Raw genomic sequence first — 13,291 nt, 5'->3', positions numbered from 1 at the left:
CTACAGAGAGGTGGTCCCCAGCCCTTTGTACCGGTCCCATTTACGTATTAACCCCCGAAAAGCGTTTGGGATCTTTGGATTATTGTCGCTATAAAAGCTTTGGCTTGTAGGAGAACAGAGGAGCTGCCGGGCTTAATGAGCCGAGTCGCCTGGTCCTGTGCCTGGGGGCGGCCAGTGTGGGCAGAAGGCCCTGGAATTGCTGCAGCACGCTGAGCTGCCTCAGCCCCCGGGAAGCTCCTGTCCCCTAGTGCTTGTGGCCCATCTTGGCTTTTGAGTCACGGAGATCGACTGGCTGCAGATTTATCTGCTGGTGTCACCTGGAATATCTGTTTTGTGTCTCTGCTACTATATTTTTCCACTTTCGGGTCCTGTCAGGATGTGAAGAAACACCTCAGCTTACAAAGCTCCAGTGTGTGTGGTGATACGGTGGTGTCTCCAGTGCACCAGGGGCTTATTTAATTACATCACATGAGGGCAAGAAAGAGCAGCTCTTCTCTTCCAGTCTGTCCCTCGCTGCTCCCCCAAACCCCTCATTCTCTCTCCTCCTGACCTCTTCTCATCGTGGAACACTTCTTCCTCTCTCTGAGGACAGCCCCTATGGCCGGGAGGGTCCCTGTCCTGGGCGGTGGGTGCTGCTGTTGTATTTGCTAATGACCCTCAGCCCCCCACTCTTAAAACAAGAAGCTTTGGGTTAAGTCGTGATGGTGAAGCGCGCTCTCCCAACACGCCTGGCTCCCAGTTTCTCGTCTTGCAGCAGAGCTGGTGCCGTGTGGGTCTTGCTGGAGTTGCTTCCCTCCTGCCTTGTCCAGCCTAAATGTTTCTGGCAAGAAATGAACAACTACATTGAGAAAAAGGCACCGAGCACATCTGTGACAGGATCGGGTTGGCATTTTAAAGCTAATTTGGATTAGAACGAGGTGTGAAGTTATTCTGAAGTTATTATTGTGCTCGCTGTTGGATCGGGCTTATTCTGGGATAGGAATGCTTGTTCCAATTTAGCTTAATCCTTTTTCAAAGCTAACTGATGTCAGCCGGGCCAAGGCACTCTCCTGGAACGTGCTAAAGCGTAGTTAATCAAAAGAAACCTGATGTGCAGAGGAACCCGCGTCCGCTCTCCCTGCGGACACGGCCCTGCAGCTCTGAGCAGAATCCGTCTGGGGCTGCAGCCACGTGAGCTCCTGAGGGGAGAGGACTGAGAAAGAGAAGGAAGGTTTTGGTTAGACAGTCGCTTTTATTGAAGGAGTTTGGCTCTTCTGAAAGCCGGAGGAGCACCTTCTCCTCCTCCCTTGCCCCGGCAGCTCCTGGGAGCACGGGTGAGGTTCCCCTGGCTCCCAGCCTCGGCACAGGAGGTGATGACTGTGGGGCAATGGGGTTCCACCTCACACCCGTGCTGCGGTTGTGTGGGATTGCAGTGTGACCGTAGGCATGGTTGGGTAAAGGCACACGGTGCCGCTGATTAGATACCGTCCCTATTAATCTGGAGAAACGTCTGCACCTCACTTCTGGGGGCAGAGAAAGAGTTTCGCCTGCTGTCTTTAAAGATTGAGATAGTGACGGTTCTGCCGTGAAAATCACAAAAGGGTACCCGGTCCAAGGTGCCTCAGGGGAATGGGCAGCGGGCTGTGAGCTTGGCTGTGCCCACTTCGATTGCAGAGGCGTTGCAGGGGGCATATTGGAGTGGTAAACCACCAAGTCGCCCCTGACTGACCGGCACGAGCTCCGGTCCACCACGGAGGAGCGAGATGCTGGTCAGCGAACTGCTGCTTCACAGCCAATCCTGTTCCGTGCAGGGCTCAGAGGACTCAAAGGGGTTCGAAAAGCAGGTGCCACGAGTTTATCTGGCACAAACAGACCCTCTGGAGTTCAGCTGAGAAAACCTTTACCTCCTCACCAGCTCCTTCAAGTAATTTGGTGCGTGAAACTGTGGCATTGATGCGCTCCTCTTCTTTCCATGACTCTTCACTTCTGCCTGGGTGAGGGAGAAGAGCAGGGGGTGGGTGGAGAAGGCCGTGGTGAGGGTGCTGACACCATGAAAGAACGGGGACTTCACGCAGTGGAGAGCTGGGACTGGGACAGGCAGCAGTGGTCAGAAGGAGCTGTGAAACACGATGCCTGGAGCTCCAGAGAGGGGGGGAATGCGGATGACGCATTTGATTTTTAAAAAAGTAGATGGTGTTGACAGAAACTCTACCTTGATGAAGGGGGTAGGAAAGCATGCGATGCCAGCCATGCCTCCAGCTCGGTTACAGTTGGTTTTGGCTCCAGCTCTGCTCTTTGCCTTCTTTGGGTCCTGCCCTGCCATCTTCACAGTCACCTCCCTGATGCTTCTCTACCAAGACTTTTCCCCGTAACCATCACAATTCCGAGCGGGGGAGCTGCGGGCTGCTCGGTGCAGCCGTCTTTGGGGAGAGCCGGCGGGTGTGAGCAGCAGTGGCACCTCCTCAGCGCCACTTCAATTTCCCGGAGTGCTTTCTCCTTCGCGGCCCGTCCCACCCGGGTTGAGCTATGCGTGGTCTGCCCAGACAGACGGCTCACGTCTGAGACTCGGTGGATTCCGAACGCGTGGCCTTAGAGTTGGTTGGGCTCATGCAAGCAAAGTTCAGGTGGTTTCCTCGGGGAGCATGTTGTAACACATCCTGGTGGGCTTCGCCCCGCAGCTGCACGAGGCATCCCGAAAGCACCTTTGCAAAAGGCTTTTGTTACGCTTTCAGGGTTTATGACCTTGTGGCTGGCTCCACTCCTGTTCCATTGAGCTTCAGATCACCTGTTGACACGGGGCCTCCTCCTGCTGTCAGTGCTCCACTAATTAACTGCAGGGACCATTGGTTTGTGACATGGTTGCAGCGCTTGGGTTGTTTATAGCCCAGCCAGCCTGGGGTGGCGCTGGGGAATGCGGCGAGGGCCCCACGCTGCCCTTCTCCCTGCCTTTTGCCCTGTAGGAATACGCCACCGAGGTCTCTTCCTGCCTTGAAAATCAGTTTGCCCTATTGAAGAGCACGTTTGTGTCACCAGTTCATGTTTGTAGCCTTTTGGGGGGAGGAAGACTGTGCTTTGCAGTGCTCTGGGGTCAACCAGGTCAGGCTCCTGCTCCATAAATCTGTGCCCTGGTAAGGGAAAGACTCATCTTTGGGCGTGGGGAGAGAGGGAAGGCAAAGCAGCTGCTCTCTGGAAAAGCTTTGTCTTCCTCTAGAAAAATCCAGTCCTAGCATCTACAGGTACGAGGAAAACCCTCAGAATTCCATCTTTTTGAACTTGCAAGCGTCAACAGTGGTAAAACCTCCTTCGCTTTGTCAGTCAGACAAATAAAAACTTGGCGTTGCTTATGAGATGAGGCATTGGCCAAAGGCCGTGAGTGACAGATGGGAACATGTCTCAGGGGCTGTCCCAGTGCCTGTGCAGAGGAGTGGAGGGGTCGATGGTTCAGTCTAACGGGTCACCAATGCTTGTTGTCTGAAGGACCGCGGTGGTGCAGGCAGAGGACTTGCGGAGACGGCGACAGGGTGAAGATGTCTCGCCCAGAATCTCGCTATTCCTTTGATGTCCCAAATCCTTGCATCAACTTTGCGACACTGAGCGATGATGACACGCGCAACGCGGACTCCTGGTTCGGTGAGCCGCTGCCAGCTCCTCGCTGGGCTTTCTCTTGGGGCGAGGGCTTGGCCTGAGCCACCGTCTGGGCTGTGCCAGCGGGTTGGTTAGTCACGTTGTTATCGGCATCGTTCATCGTGCTGGGGGGTGATTTGGTTGTGTATTTAAGCTTTGTAATCTGTAACATGACAGATGACTTCGTTGGTGTATTCTGAGGTGTTTTAAACATCCCCAGCGTTGTGTGTATAGTGAAGTCTCTCTTTGCTCGCAGACGCAAAGGCCAATCTGGAGAATGTCCCTCCTGCAGAAAATCTGGCAAAGGTCTTGCAGAACAGCCCTGCTTTTTCAAAGCCTGATATTATTCTGTCTTCTGTCACATCGCAAGAAATAACGACGAGTAAGCTGCGTGGTGTGGGGGGAGGATAAGTCTTACCTGCTTTCCACTGGCCACGTGAGGAGGCCTCAGTCTGGCTATTGTGGGACACTTGTTGTCTAGCAAGGTCTCGCTTTAGCGCTGCTCTGCGCGATTGTGGGTGTGAGCTGATGTTTGTCATTGCTCTCAGGTGAAAGCCATGGTGGAGACAGCGGCCAGCTGGAATGTGAGCAGCCCAGGGAGGCTCCTCAGAACATCGTGGGGTCCCTGTCGAGCTGGAGGGCTACCGCTCCCACAGAGGCCTCTCAAAGGTGAAATAGTTGTGTTCAGCTCGCCTGAAGATTGATGACGGTGTAACTAAGCAGGTCCTTGCTCTCAGGATCTGCAGCTCTGGCTGTTCTCGTGTCATCCAGTGGGTGTGAAGTTCTCTGGCGGGTGGGGACAGCTGGAGGGACCGTCTCTAGGGGTGGAAATGTAATGCAGCATCTCTCATACTTCTCAAATGAGACGCGGTAGCTGCAGGAGCTTCTGGTATGTGAGGCTATCTGGAGTGGCTTATAAGGTTTCTCTGTTTACATCTGCCTGAGCTGGGCAGCACCCGTTCTCGGTACGAACCGAAGGGCTCTGCGCACTCACGTATGCTGGAGAATGTTCATGTTAGCGATTGCTAAACTGAAATAATCCACGCTGCATTTGTGTTAAACGCACGGTGTGTGCTGGGGGCGTGTTGGGGTTAAGTGATGATGTAGAAGCATCACACGGCTTGCGTGTCTCCTCAGTCCCATGAAAGCTGACCTCCCCTCTCTGTTCAGCTCTAGGGCGGGCAGAAGACAGGCCACAACGACGCAGAGGAGAACGCAGCAGCAGCGCAAACAGCCAGCCAGGGTCAAAGCCGAGGGAAGCACTAACGCTCTGGTTGATAAGGAAGAGGTTCCACCCTTCAAAAAAATGAGGATGTAGGTCCTCCAAGGCCTTCTGTTTGGGGCTGGGAAGGGGGATGCAACTGCCTCTTTGGAAAGAATTTCCACATGGCCCAGCGGGCTCTTGCAGGGAGGTTGGGGGAGGTGACCGAAACCTGATTCCTGGTGCCGGTTTCATAAGCAGTAAGAATGGCTGCAAGACCCAAAGGAAACGCTCTGTTTGCAGGCAGAGGTGTGAATGAAATAAGCTTGGGTTTCTAAAGCTTCTGACTGCGCACTTGGTGTCTGTCAGCTAGCTTTAAATTAGCCTTAACTGTCCGTCGGAACAGGCGGTCGGGCATGAGCTAGGAAAGAGGCACAGCTAAAATATTTCTCAAATTAGCTTAACCACTAAGATACCGTGTGGGGATAAGGTGGAGGTCAGGCAGCGGGAGGTGCTCTGTACCCTGTAACCACAGCTCACCTCCCTCCTCGGCAGAAGCCTGACTTCCCAAAGCTCAGTAACTCGTCTTCCCTCCTGCAGCCTTAGAGTCCCAGGGAGAGCCAGACGGGCCCTGCCGGGGCCCGTGGTGAGGTAAGGGCGGTCCAGCCACCCTTAGAACTCACCCGGTGGAGGGTCGTTGTGCACGGTGGTGACCTGTCATTCAGAGCACTGTTAACTGGGATGGTTTGCCCTAACACCTTGTGACCTCAGTTCTAGCAGCAGAGAGAAGCTGGCTGAAGTGTCTGTGAAGAGAGAGCCCCCGCAGAACCCCGAGCTCTCCCCAGCCAGGGGGAAGAGCAAGCTGACCGTGCCCTCCACGCCAACAATGCTGAAGTACGTGGCTTTCTTGTGACTGGTCCGTGCTAATCACAGTTGATTTAGGTGACAGCCCTGGCTGGAGTGTTTTCAGCTCCAACTTAGCATGTGATGGTATCACATTTAGTAAACAGCAGATCAGGACAACATTAAGATGAAATGTGCCTCACCAGCTGACCCTGTGTGAAGCTAAGCTTTTGCTTTTAATTTGAGGAAAAATGTTGTTCTCGCTTATAGATGAAGCACACTCACAGCGAATGGGTGGGTGGGCTGGCAGCGAGCTGCAGGCTTTCTCGAGCAAACAAAACCCAAACAGAGCTTTTCTAAAGAATTTGCTTTTATAATGAGTGATGCTTCTGCAGTGAGGTGATCCTGCTGATAACCAGTGAGGCAGGAAGGTGTATCTCTGTCTTTAACATGCTTCTGCAGGAGGACCAACCTTCCTGGCAAGCTGAAGAGCACAGAGGAGCTGGAGCTGGAAAAGATGCAGCAGTTGCAGCGAGAGGTTATGGAGCTGCGGAGGAAGAACGAGGAGTCTCTGAAAGCAGCTATCGCTGGGGCAGGTGGGCTCGGCTGGAGGGTGCTGTACAAGTACCTCTAGAAACAAACGTTCCAGATCTTGTCATGAGTATTGGAATTAGGTGGCTTTTAATGTAGGTCAGCCCCTAAACTGCTTGGAAACAGGTTTGCTTGTGTTCTGTTGTGTTTTGAAAGGGTGTAGATGAGTTCTCCAAAAACTGATCAAGGTATTAGCAAGTAAATGCCTATTTTTTTTTTCTTCTCAAATCCTCACCCCAAAAGCTTCCAGACCTTACACGCTCTTTTTCCTCAGGACAACCCGTGGAGAGAGCTGTTTGTCAAGTAACAAAACCAATTGACTTCCACTTCTGCACGGAGAAGAGAATTAAACAACACGGGGAAAGCCAGCCTGGGAATGAGTACAAGGAGCTGGATTTCGCAGCGGTGCTGAGGAAACATCCTCCCTCTCCGGTGAGAGCCAGAGTGCTGCCGGCACTCAGCTGGCTTGTTCCTGACACACCTTCTTTCAGCTTTGACTGCTCTCACCTCAGTGGGAGGAAGGGACCGATGCTGTGAATCAGCGGGTGAAAGCAGCGCCGTCGAAGCATCCTGTGTTGAGCAGCCGTAATGACTGTGGGGGTTTTTGTTTCCAGGTTCGAATGCCGAAGGGACCCACTGTCCCCAAACCCTTCAATCTGTCCCAGGGAAACAAAAGGAAACTCGAAGAAACCACGTCAGAATACGTGTCCCTCGCTGAGCAGGTGGAGGCATTCCAAAAACGCACGCCCTCTCGTTACCATCTGAGGAGCAGGAAGTCGGAGGAAGGTGAGCACAGGGCAGGCCATTCACAGAGACGTTAGTGGTGGATCAGGAACGATGCTTTGACTATCGAGCAAGCAGGCTGTGGCTGCTGCAGGCCTGGCCGTTAACTGCTGCTCGCTGTGTCTTGAATTTATAGGCCCCGTTGCCCGAAAGCTGGTGAAGGCTCGGCCCACAAACCCCAAAACACCAGTGCTGCTAACGAAGCAGCGCTTCAGACCCGCCACCTGCAAATCGACAGCGGAGCTAGAAGCAGAGGAGATAGAGAAAGTTCAGCAGTAAGTAGAGGTTTACCCTAGTCCCTCGAGAGGATCGCACCATGCTGCAAATACCTTTCAGGTGCCAAAACATCACTTCTCGGGAACACCCTTTTTGTGTAAAGGAGCAGGTAGCATAAAACCACTGAGATTCTTCTAGCTTGAGCATGATGCTACGGCTCTGACTGTGGGGATGTGAAAATTAGCCGATTGGGGTTGAGGAAAGCCTGCTCAGAGCTGATGGTGGGTTGAGCGCAGCTTGTGATTAAAGCAAACCCAGTACAGCCTGCAAACACTTCATCTCCCCTGCAGACACCGTTCTGGATTTCCAAGCAAACAGTCCACAGGGTTTCCCTTAAGATCTGGCTGCTCCAAAAGCAAAGGAGTCGCTGCTGGCTAGGTGTAACCTGTGTGTTCTGTAGCATACTGCTGCTGCTGGGCGCTCTGAGAACCCTTTGCTAGCAGCTGCGTTGTGCCGTGTACTGTATGTTGGTGACTGTCTCCATCTTTCCTGCGTAGGTACAAATTCAAAGCACAAGAACTCGATCGCAAAATCTTTGAGGGCGGACCGCTCCTGCCCAAGAAACCCACTGTGAAGGAGCTCACCCAGCCCATTGGCTTTGAGCTGGAAATAGAGAAAAGGATCCAGGAGCGTGAGAGTAAGAAGCAGCAGGAGGAAGAGCACTTCGAATTCCATTCCAGGCCGTGCCCAACAAAAATCCTGGAGCATGTTGTGGTAAGAGGCTTAGTAATGCCAGAGCTGGGAACTGGGACCGAGGTGGCAATCAGCTTGGCGATGCCCGTAGCTGTGTTGCCCTGGGCAGTGTTCAGTCAGCGCTGTCTGCTCTCGGGTAAGAGCTGCCATGAGTATGTGCTGTGCCACGGCGGCTTGTTCCGCTCTAGCACATTTTCTTGGCCATGAGGCTTGGGTAACTCCTCGCTGCCTCTCCTGGACAGGGTGTTCCAGAGAAGAAAGTGCTTCCCGTGACAGTCCCCAAGTCTCCAGCCTTCACCTTGAAAAGTAGAACCCGGATGCCTGGTGGAGATGAAGAAAAGGTAACTGCTGTGGGTGGGCTGTCGAGCCAGGTGGTCTGGCCCATGGCGGGTAGTGCTCTGCTCTAGGTCACCCCTTCCCTCCCAGAAGGCAGTTCCTCCAGTGGTCTTCTCCCTCTGGGCCATTCCCTTCTGATGGTCCAGTTGCTGCTACTCATCTTGCAGAAACCAAGTTCTCACATGAAACGAAATCACTTAAACCCGAGGGCACTGATGAGGGTTCCTGAGGTGTTGCTGCTGTGAATGAGGAGAGTAAACTGCCCAGGTTTCTAGTGCCCTTCCCTGGTCTGTTACTGAGAAGGGCAGATCTTGCACAGGACCTTCCTCCTGACAGACCCTCTGGATCCTGGAGGTGGGGAGCAGGATGCAGGATGACATCATGCCCTTCCTCCTTTCCCCCTTGTGAAGAGGATGGTAAAGGAGCGCAGTCTAATTTGGAGGAGTACAAGGGCTGATAGTGGTTTGGAGAGAAGAAGCACTTGCCTGTGGCTCATGATGCCCCTACATTGGTGCTTTTTGGATTGCTGATGTTTGCAGTGTCCAGAGTGTTGGCGTGACGCCGTTGTGACCCTCACTGGAGGAGCTCTGGTGTTCCTGGCTTCGTTTGCTGTAGCCTTTGCACTAAAATCGGAAGTCCAGTGCTGTGTCAGATCCTAACGCGAGTGTCCCCGCAGGAGAAAGAGGCGGCCTGTGTGATCAAAGCTAACCCGATGCCATATTATGGAGTGCCTTACAAACCCAAACTGCCGGAGCAGAGACACGTGGAAGTCTGCCCCTTCTCTTTCGATGCCCGTGACAAAGAACGGCAAATACAAAAAGAGAAGAAAATAGAAGAATTGCAGAAGGAAGAGGTAAGAGTTACAACTTGCCTTGGATCCCACCTCTCCGAAGGGAGAGGCAGGACTTGCCTTTTGCTGTGGGCTGTTAAAATTTCAAAGCTTCATCTCCTTGAGAGGGCAAGGAACACTTCATGTTGTTTCTCCCAGGTGCCGAAGTTCAAAGCGCTGCCTCTGCCTTACTTTGACCAAGTGAAGCTGCCAGAAAAGAAGGTCAAAACCCCCACTCAGCCTGAGCCGTTCAACCTGCAGGTTGATGAGCGGGGAGCTGCCAAGCTGCAGAACTGGAAGCAGCAGGTAGGGTGAAAAGGTAAACCAGTATGACCAGATGAAAAGTGGCTGGTGGAGCTGTGATCCGGCTTCATCCTGCTCCCGTTGACTCAGTTTGAGCAGAGAATCATCCTGCCCTTGGCATGAGACCTGTGCTCTGGTTAAGGATTGGTGGGTTGGGGTGGTTCTTCTCCCTGTGCGGGAACTGGTGGGATTTGCCACGACTGCACAAGCAGCTCTGGGGTGTTTTTGAAGCAGCAGCGATGTGCAGCTGGACCCTCTCCACCATCGCTGTGCTCAGGGGCTTAGCGACATAAACCATGTACTGTTTTTCTCCTGTGCAGTCTGCAGGGGACACCCAAAATGTTCTCCGGGTCATTTTTGACAAAAATAACTGGGGCAACAAAGGACACAACTTTTTATAAGTTTTCAATGTAGTTTTGTGTGAATGATTTGATCGCGGTCACCCGGCTTTCCAGTGTGGGGAGTGCCCCTGTCTGGGCAGGGGGAGATGGTCTCTGTCTTATGTGGCACTTGACAGGTTCTTCTCTTGCAGCTTAAAGAGGACCTGAGGAGGCAGAAGGAGGCGGCGTGTTTTAAAGCCCGTCCCAACACGGTGGTGTACCAGGAGCCTTTTGTGCCTAAAAAGGAAAATAAGCTGTTGTCAGGTGGAGTTACGCCTACCGGCTGCGTGGGCTTGGCTGCTAACTCGGTTAAACTGTTTTGACTGGCTGTTGACTCTTCTTTCTCAGTGCAGCCAGGGGTGTCCCACACTTAATGAACTAATTCCTAACAGCTTGTGTCCTGAGGGAGCGGTGGCGGGTGGGGGGGTGTGGGGCTGTAGGTTTCCTCACTGCTGCCCCCCTGCCATGACAGCTGTATTTAACAGCCACGCTACAATTGGCAGATGATTGATGGGTCCGAGCTGGGGTTGGGGGTGAGGAGTGTGCAGGGAGCTCCGGGCAGAGACAGCTGGCAGCTCTGCAGCCGCTGTCAGTCTGTCCTCCCCTTCTAACGAGGCAGAGGCATCTCCGGCTCAAGGCAGCCTAAGCCTCGTAGGGTGCAGAACTGGCCAAAAGCTTGTCTGTGCTAACAACTGTGTGCTTGCTCCCTCCTGTGAGAACCCCCGGCTGGGGTAACGTCTGCATTAACTCTGCGCACGCTCGGGCGTAAGGTGTTCTCTTTGAGGCCTGGAGGTATCTACTAACCACCCCGTGACGGGGGAGGACTCCCGCGGGGGGGGTCTTCTGGGTAACGTCTGCATTAACTCTGCGCACGCTCGGGCGTAAGGTGTTCTCTTTGAGGCCTGGAGGTATCTACTAACCACCCCGTGACGGGGAAGCACTCCCGAGGGAGGCTTCCTCTGACACTAGTGCTGCTCTGCTTGACCTGACTGCCTTTGCTCCAATGTTATCTCCTCTATTTCTAAACTCAGAGAGCCTTTCTGGTTCTGTAGTTCCCGAAAGCTTCGAGCTGGCAACAGAAAGAAGAGCAAAAGAGCGGCAAGAATTTGAAAGACGATTGGCAGATATAGAAGCCATAAAGGAGAGGCATCAAGAGGAGGTCAGGCAGCAACAGGAGGAGCGTGAGAAGGAAGAAGTTGCTAAGCTAAGGCAAGAACTGGTAAGTGAGCTATTGCTGAGCAGGGGCATCAAGTAACCCAAAGGGAGGCGTGAGTGCGCTAAATGAGCTGACGTCGGTGCTGAGCTGCCTTCAGACTGTGTTTTCAAGGTTCTCTGTTGCAAACTGAGTCCTCGCTGACAGTACAACTGGTTTTAAAACGAAAAACAAACCCAAAGTGGGCCACTCTGCTGGGGTGGCTGGTTTTTGGAGCTGTTCACACATTGTCACTGGAGCAGAATGCGAAACCCACCAGCCCAGCGCGTGCCGTGCGTGTTCCTGGAGCTCACGCCCGTGCCCCAGGCAGCGTGACAGTCCTGTAGACAGGCGCCTGCCGTCATCCCACCCGTGGCTCGCCTCCAGGTTTCAGCTGTATCACAACTGCAGCCATTTGCTTCACTTTGTCGTTAATTCTCATTCTTTTCTTTTTTACCAGGTTCACAAGGCAAACCCAATACGCAAATACCGCAGCATAGAAGTGAAGCCCAGCGACCAGCCGGTGACCGTGCCGAAATCTCCCAACTTCTCTGATAGATTCCGGCGCTGACTTGCAGCGGTAGCAAAAATTTTTTTGTGGTGGCAGGAGGGAGGGCCCATCCCTCTGCACTGTCTTGGTAGGCAGAGAGGGACCAGTTGTTTTTACGTGACTGCTCAGTCTCGACTCCTGCGCTTGGTTCCGTTGTTACGTTGAGTAGTTTAACTCCACCTGAAGCGGGTGGCTGAGGCACAGGCACTGCCACGCGCTCTCCACGGCCTCATTTCACATCCAGGCATCGTCTTTTCCACAGACTAAACCAGGTTTTGCTATTGTATACAACTATTGTGTAACTGAACTAAATAAACATTCCTAAGCTGACAGCTGGCGCTCACTGGTGGGCTGAACCCTGGTCCTGCCAAAGGGGGCTGGGTGAAGGTACAGGTATTGGGAAGAGCTGCCGTGTCTTGGTGCATTTAAGGGTTTATTTCAAGTGTCTGTCTTAAGCTCTTAGCCTGTGCTAAGCTTGGATTGTGTGAAGTAATGGCTTCTACCTGCTTCTACCTGTGCTGGATAAGGCGATGCTTTAGGAGGAACCTAAATCTTCAGGTTTATGATCACAATTGGGAGTATAAAGAGAATGCTGTGGTGGCACATTAGTCTGCAGATCAGAGGGGGTTGTGTGTTCCCTGTCCCTTGTTAGCCGTGTGTGGGAATGCTGGGGGCCAGTGTGACCATCATAAAATCGCAGAACTGCCTGTAAAGAGCCTGTTCTGGTCTGGCTTGTGTAGCAAATACTCTATGTTTTACAAGTCTTTGAGTTAGCCTGGCCTGCCTTTGTGGCACTCAGCAGGTGCAGTCGATGCCTTACCAGGACTTTATTTTCCCCCTAATACAGTGCTGCAGTGATCAAAGAAACCAGGACACGGAGCATTTGGTGATGATTATCCTGTGCAGGCACCCAGCAGCCCCGCAGGGCAATGCAGTGATGGCCTGAACACAGCGCTGGTCGATGTCACTCTGCTCACTGCTTTTGGAAAGGTTATTTCTGGGGGTTGTTTTGCAGATGGGGGTTGGACCAGAGGAACCATTTCTGTCCTGTTGGGGTTGTCCCGGCCTGTTCCAGGCTGCCCAGGGCAGCGGTGGAGTCCCCATCCCTGGAGGGGTTTCCCAGCCGTGTGGAGGTGCTGCTGAGGGACAGGGGGCAGGGGGAACTGGGCAGTGCTGGGGGAACGGGGGGACTTGCAGAGCTGAAAGTTCTTTTCGAACCCAAACAATTCTGTGATTCCACAATCCAGGGTGTTGCAGGTCCACCCTCTCCTGTCAGTGTTCAGTGCTAAAGAGAATCTTCCCCACGCTTTAAAGTCATTCCCTCTGTTTATTGGAGCATTAAACCCTCTGCTGTTTATAGCTGAAGTTGTTCTATTTGGGGAACCTCTTCGCTGGCAAAGGACTCACTGTAGCTGGTCCTGCCCGCGCAGTTCTCTGGCTAACGACGCGTCGTCTCCTCGCCAGTCCAGCACAGCCTGAGGAGCTAAATATAGATCCAGGGCCCTGACACGCTGGAGGACAAAACTTCCAGTCTGTGAAGAGGTGATCAAATTTAGATTAAAACATAAGCTTTATTTCTCACCTCAGCACTGCAATGTGATTCGTTACCCTGCAAGACTGTAGTTTGGGCCTTTCTTTGGACTTGTCGTAAGGCCAAAGGTAACTCCATAGGGCTGTGGGAGAGCAGGAAGGTGCTGGGGATACAGCTGCA

At 53.1% G+C, this 13,291-nt stretch overlaps 1 protein-coding gene across 1 annotated transcript; it reads left to right on the top strand.

Moving 5' to 3' along the window:
- Positions 1-3,506: 3,506 nt before the first annotated feature.
- Positions 3,507-11,601, top strand: TPX2 (TPX2, microtubule-associated). The gene is made up of 17 exons (XM_010136881.1): positions 3,507-3,609; positions 3,860-3,985; positions 4,152-4,272; positions 4,780-4,917; positions 5,405-5,455; positions 5,576-5,698; positions 6,110-6,243; positions 6,513-6,670; positions 6,853-7,024; positions 7,158-7,296; positions 7,795-8,011; positions 8,233-8,331; positions 9,003-9,179; positions 9,315-9,461; positions 9,991-10,102; positions 10,870-11,057; positions 11,491-11,601. The coding sequence occupies exons 1-17, from the start codon at positions 3,507-3,509 to the stop codon at positions 11,599-11,601; spliced, it is 2,316 nt and encodes a 771-aa protein (XP_010135183.1).
- The last annotated feature ends 1,690 nt before the right edge of the window (positions 11,602-13,291 follow it).

The sequence above is a fragment of the Buceros rhinoceros genome, unplaced genomic scaffold, assembly GCF_000710305.1.
Source record: "Buceros rhinoceros silvestris isolate BGI_N320 unplaced genomic scaffold, ASM71030v1 scaffold24825, whole genome shotgun sequence".
Classification (NCBI taxonomy): domain Eukaryota; kingdom Metazoa; phylum Chordata; class Aves; order Bucerotiformes; family Bucerotidae; genus Buceros; species Buceros rhinoceros.
This window is presented reverse-complemented; position numbering and strand designations above follow the sequence as displayed.

Excerpts from the sequence above, each read along its gene's own strand:
- TPX2 (XM_010136881.1), top strand. The coding sequence starts at position 3,507 with ATGTCTCGCCCAGAATCTCGCTATTCCTTTGATGTCCCAAATCCTTGC. Across the intron at positions 4,273-4,779 it reads CCCACAGAGGCCTCTCAAAG|GGCGGGCAGAAGACAGGCCA; the intron begins GTGAAATAGTTG and ends GTTCAGCTCTAG. Across the intron at positions 7,297-7,794 it reads GAGATAGAGAAAGTTCAGCA|GTACAAATTCAAAGCACAAG; the intron begins GTAAGTAGAGGT and ends TTTCCTGCGTAG.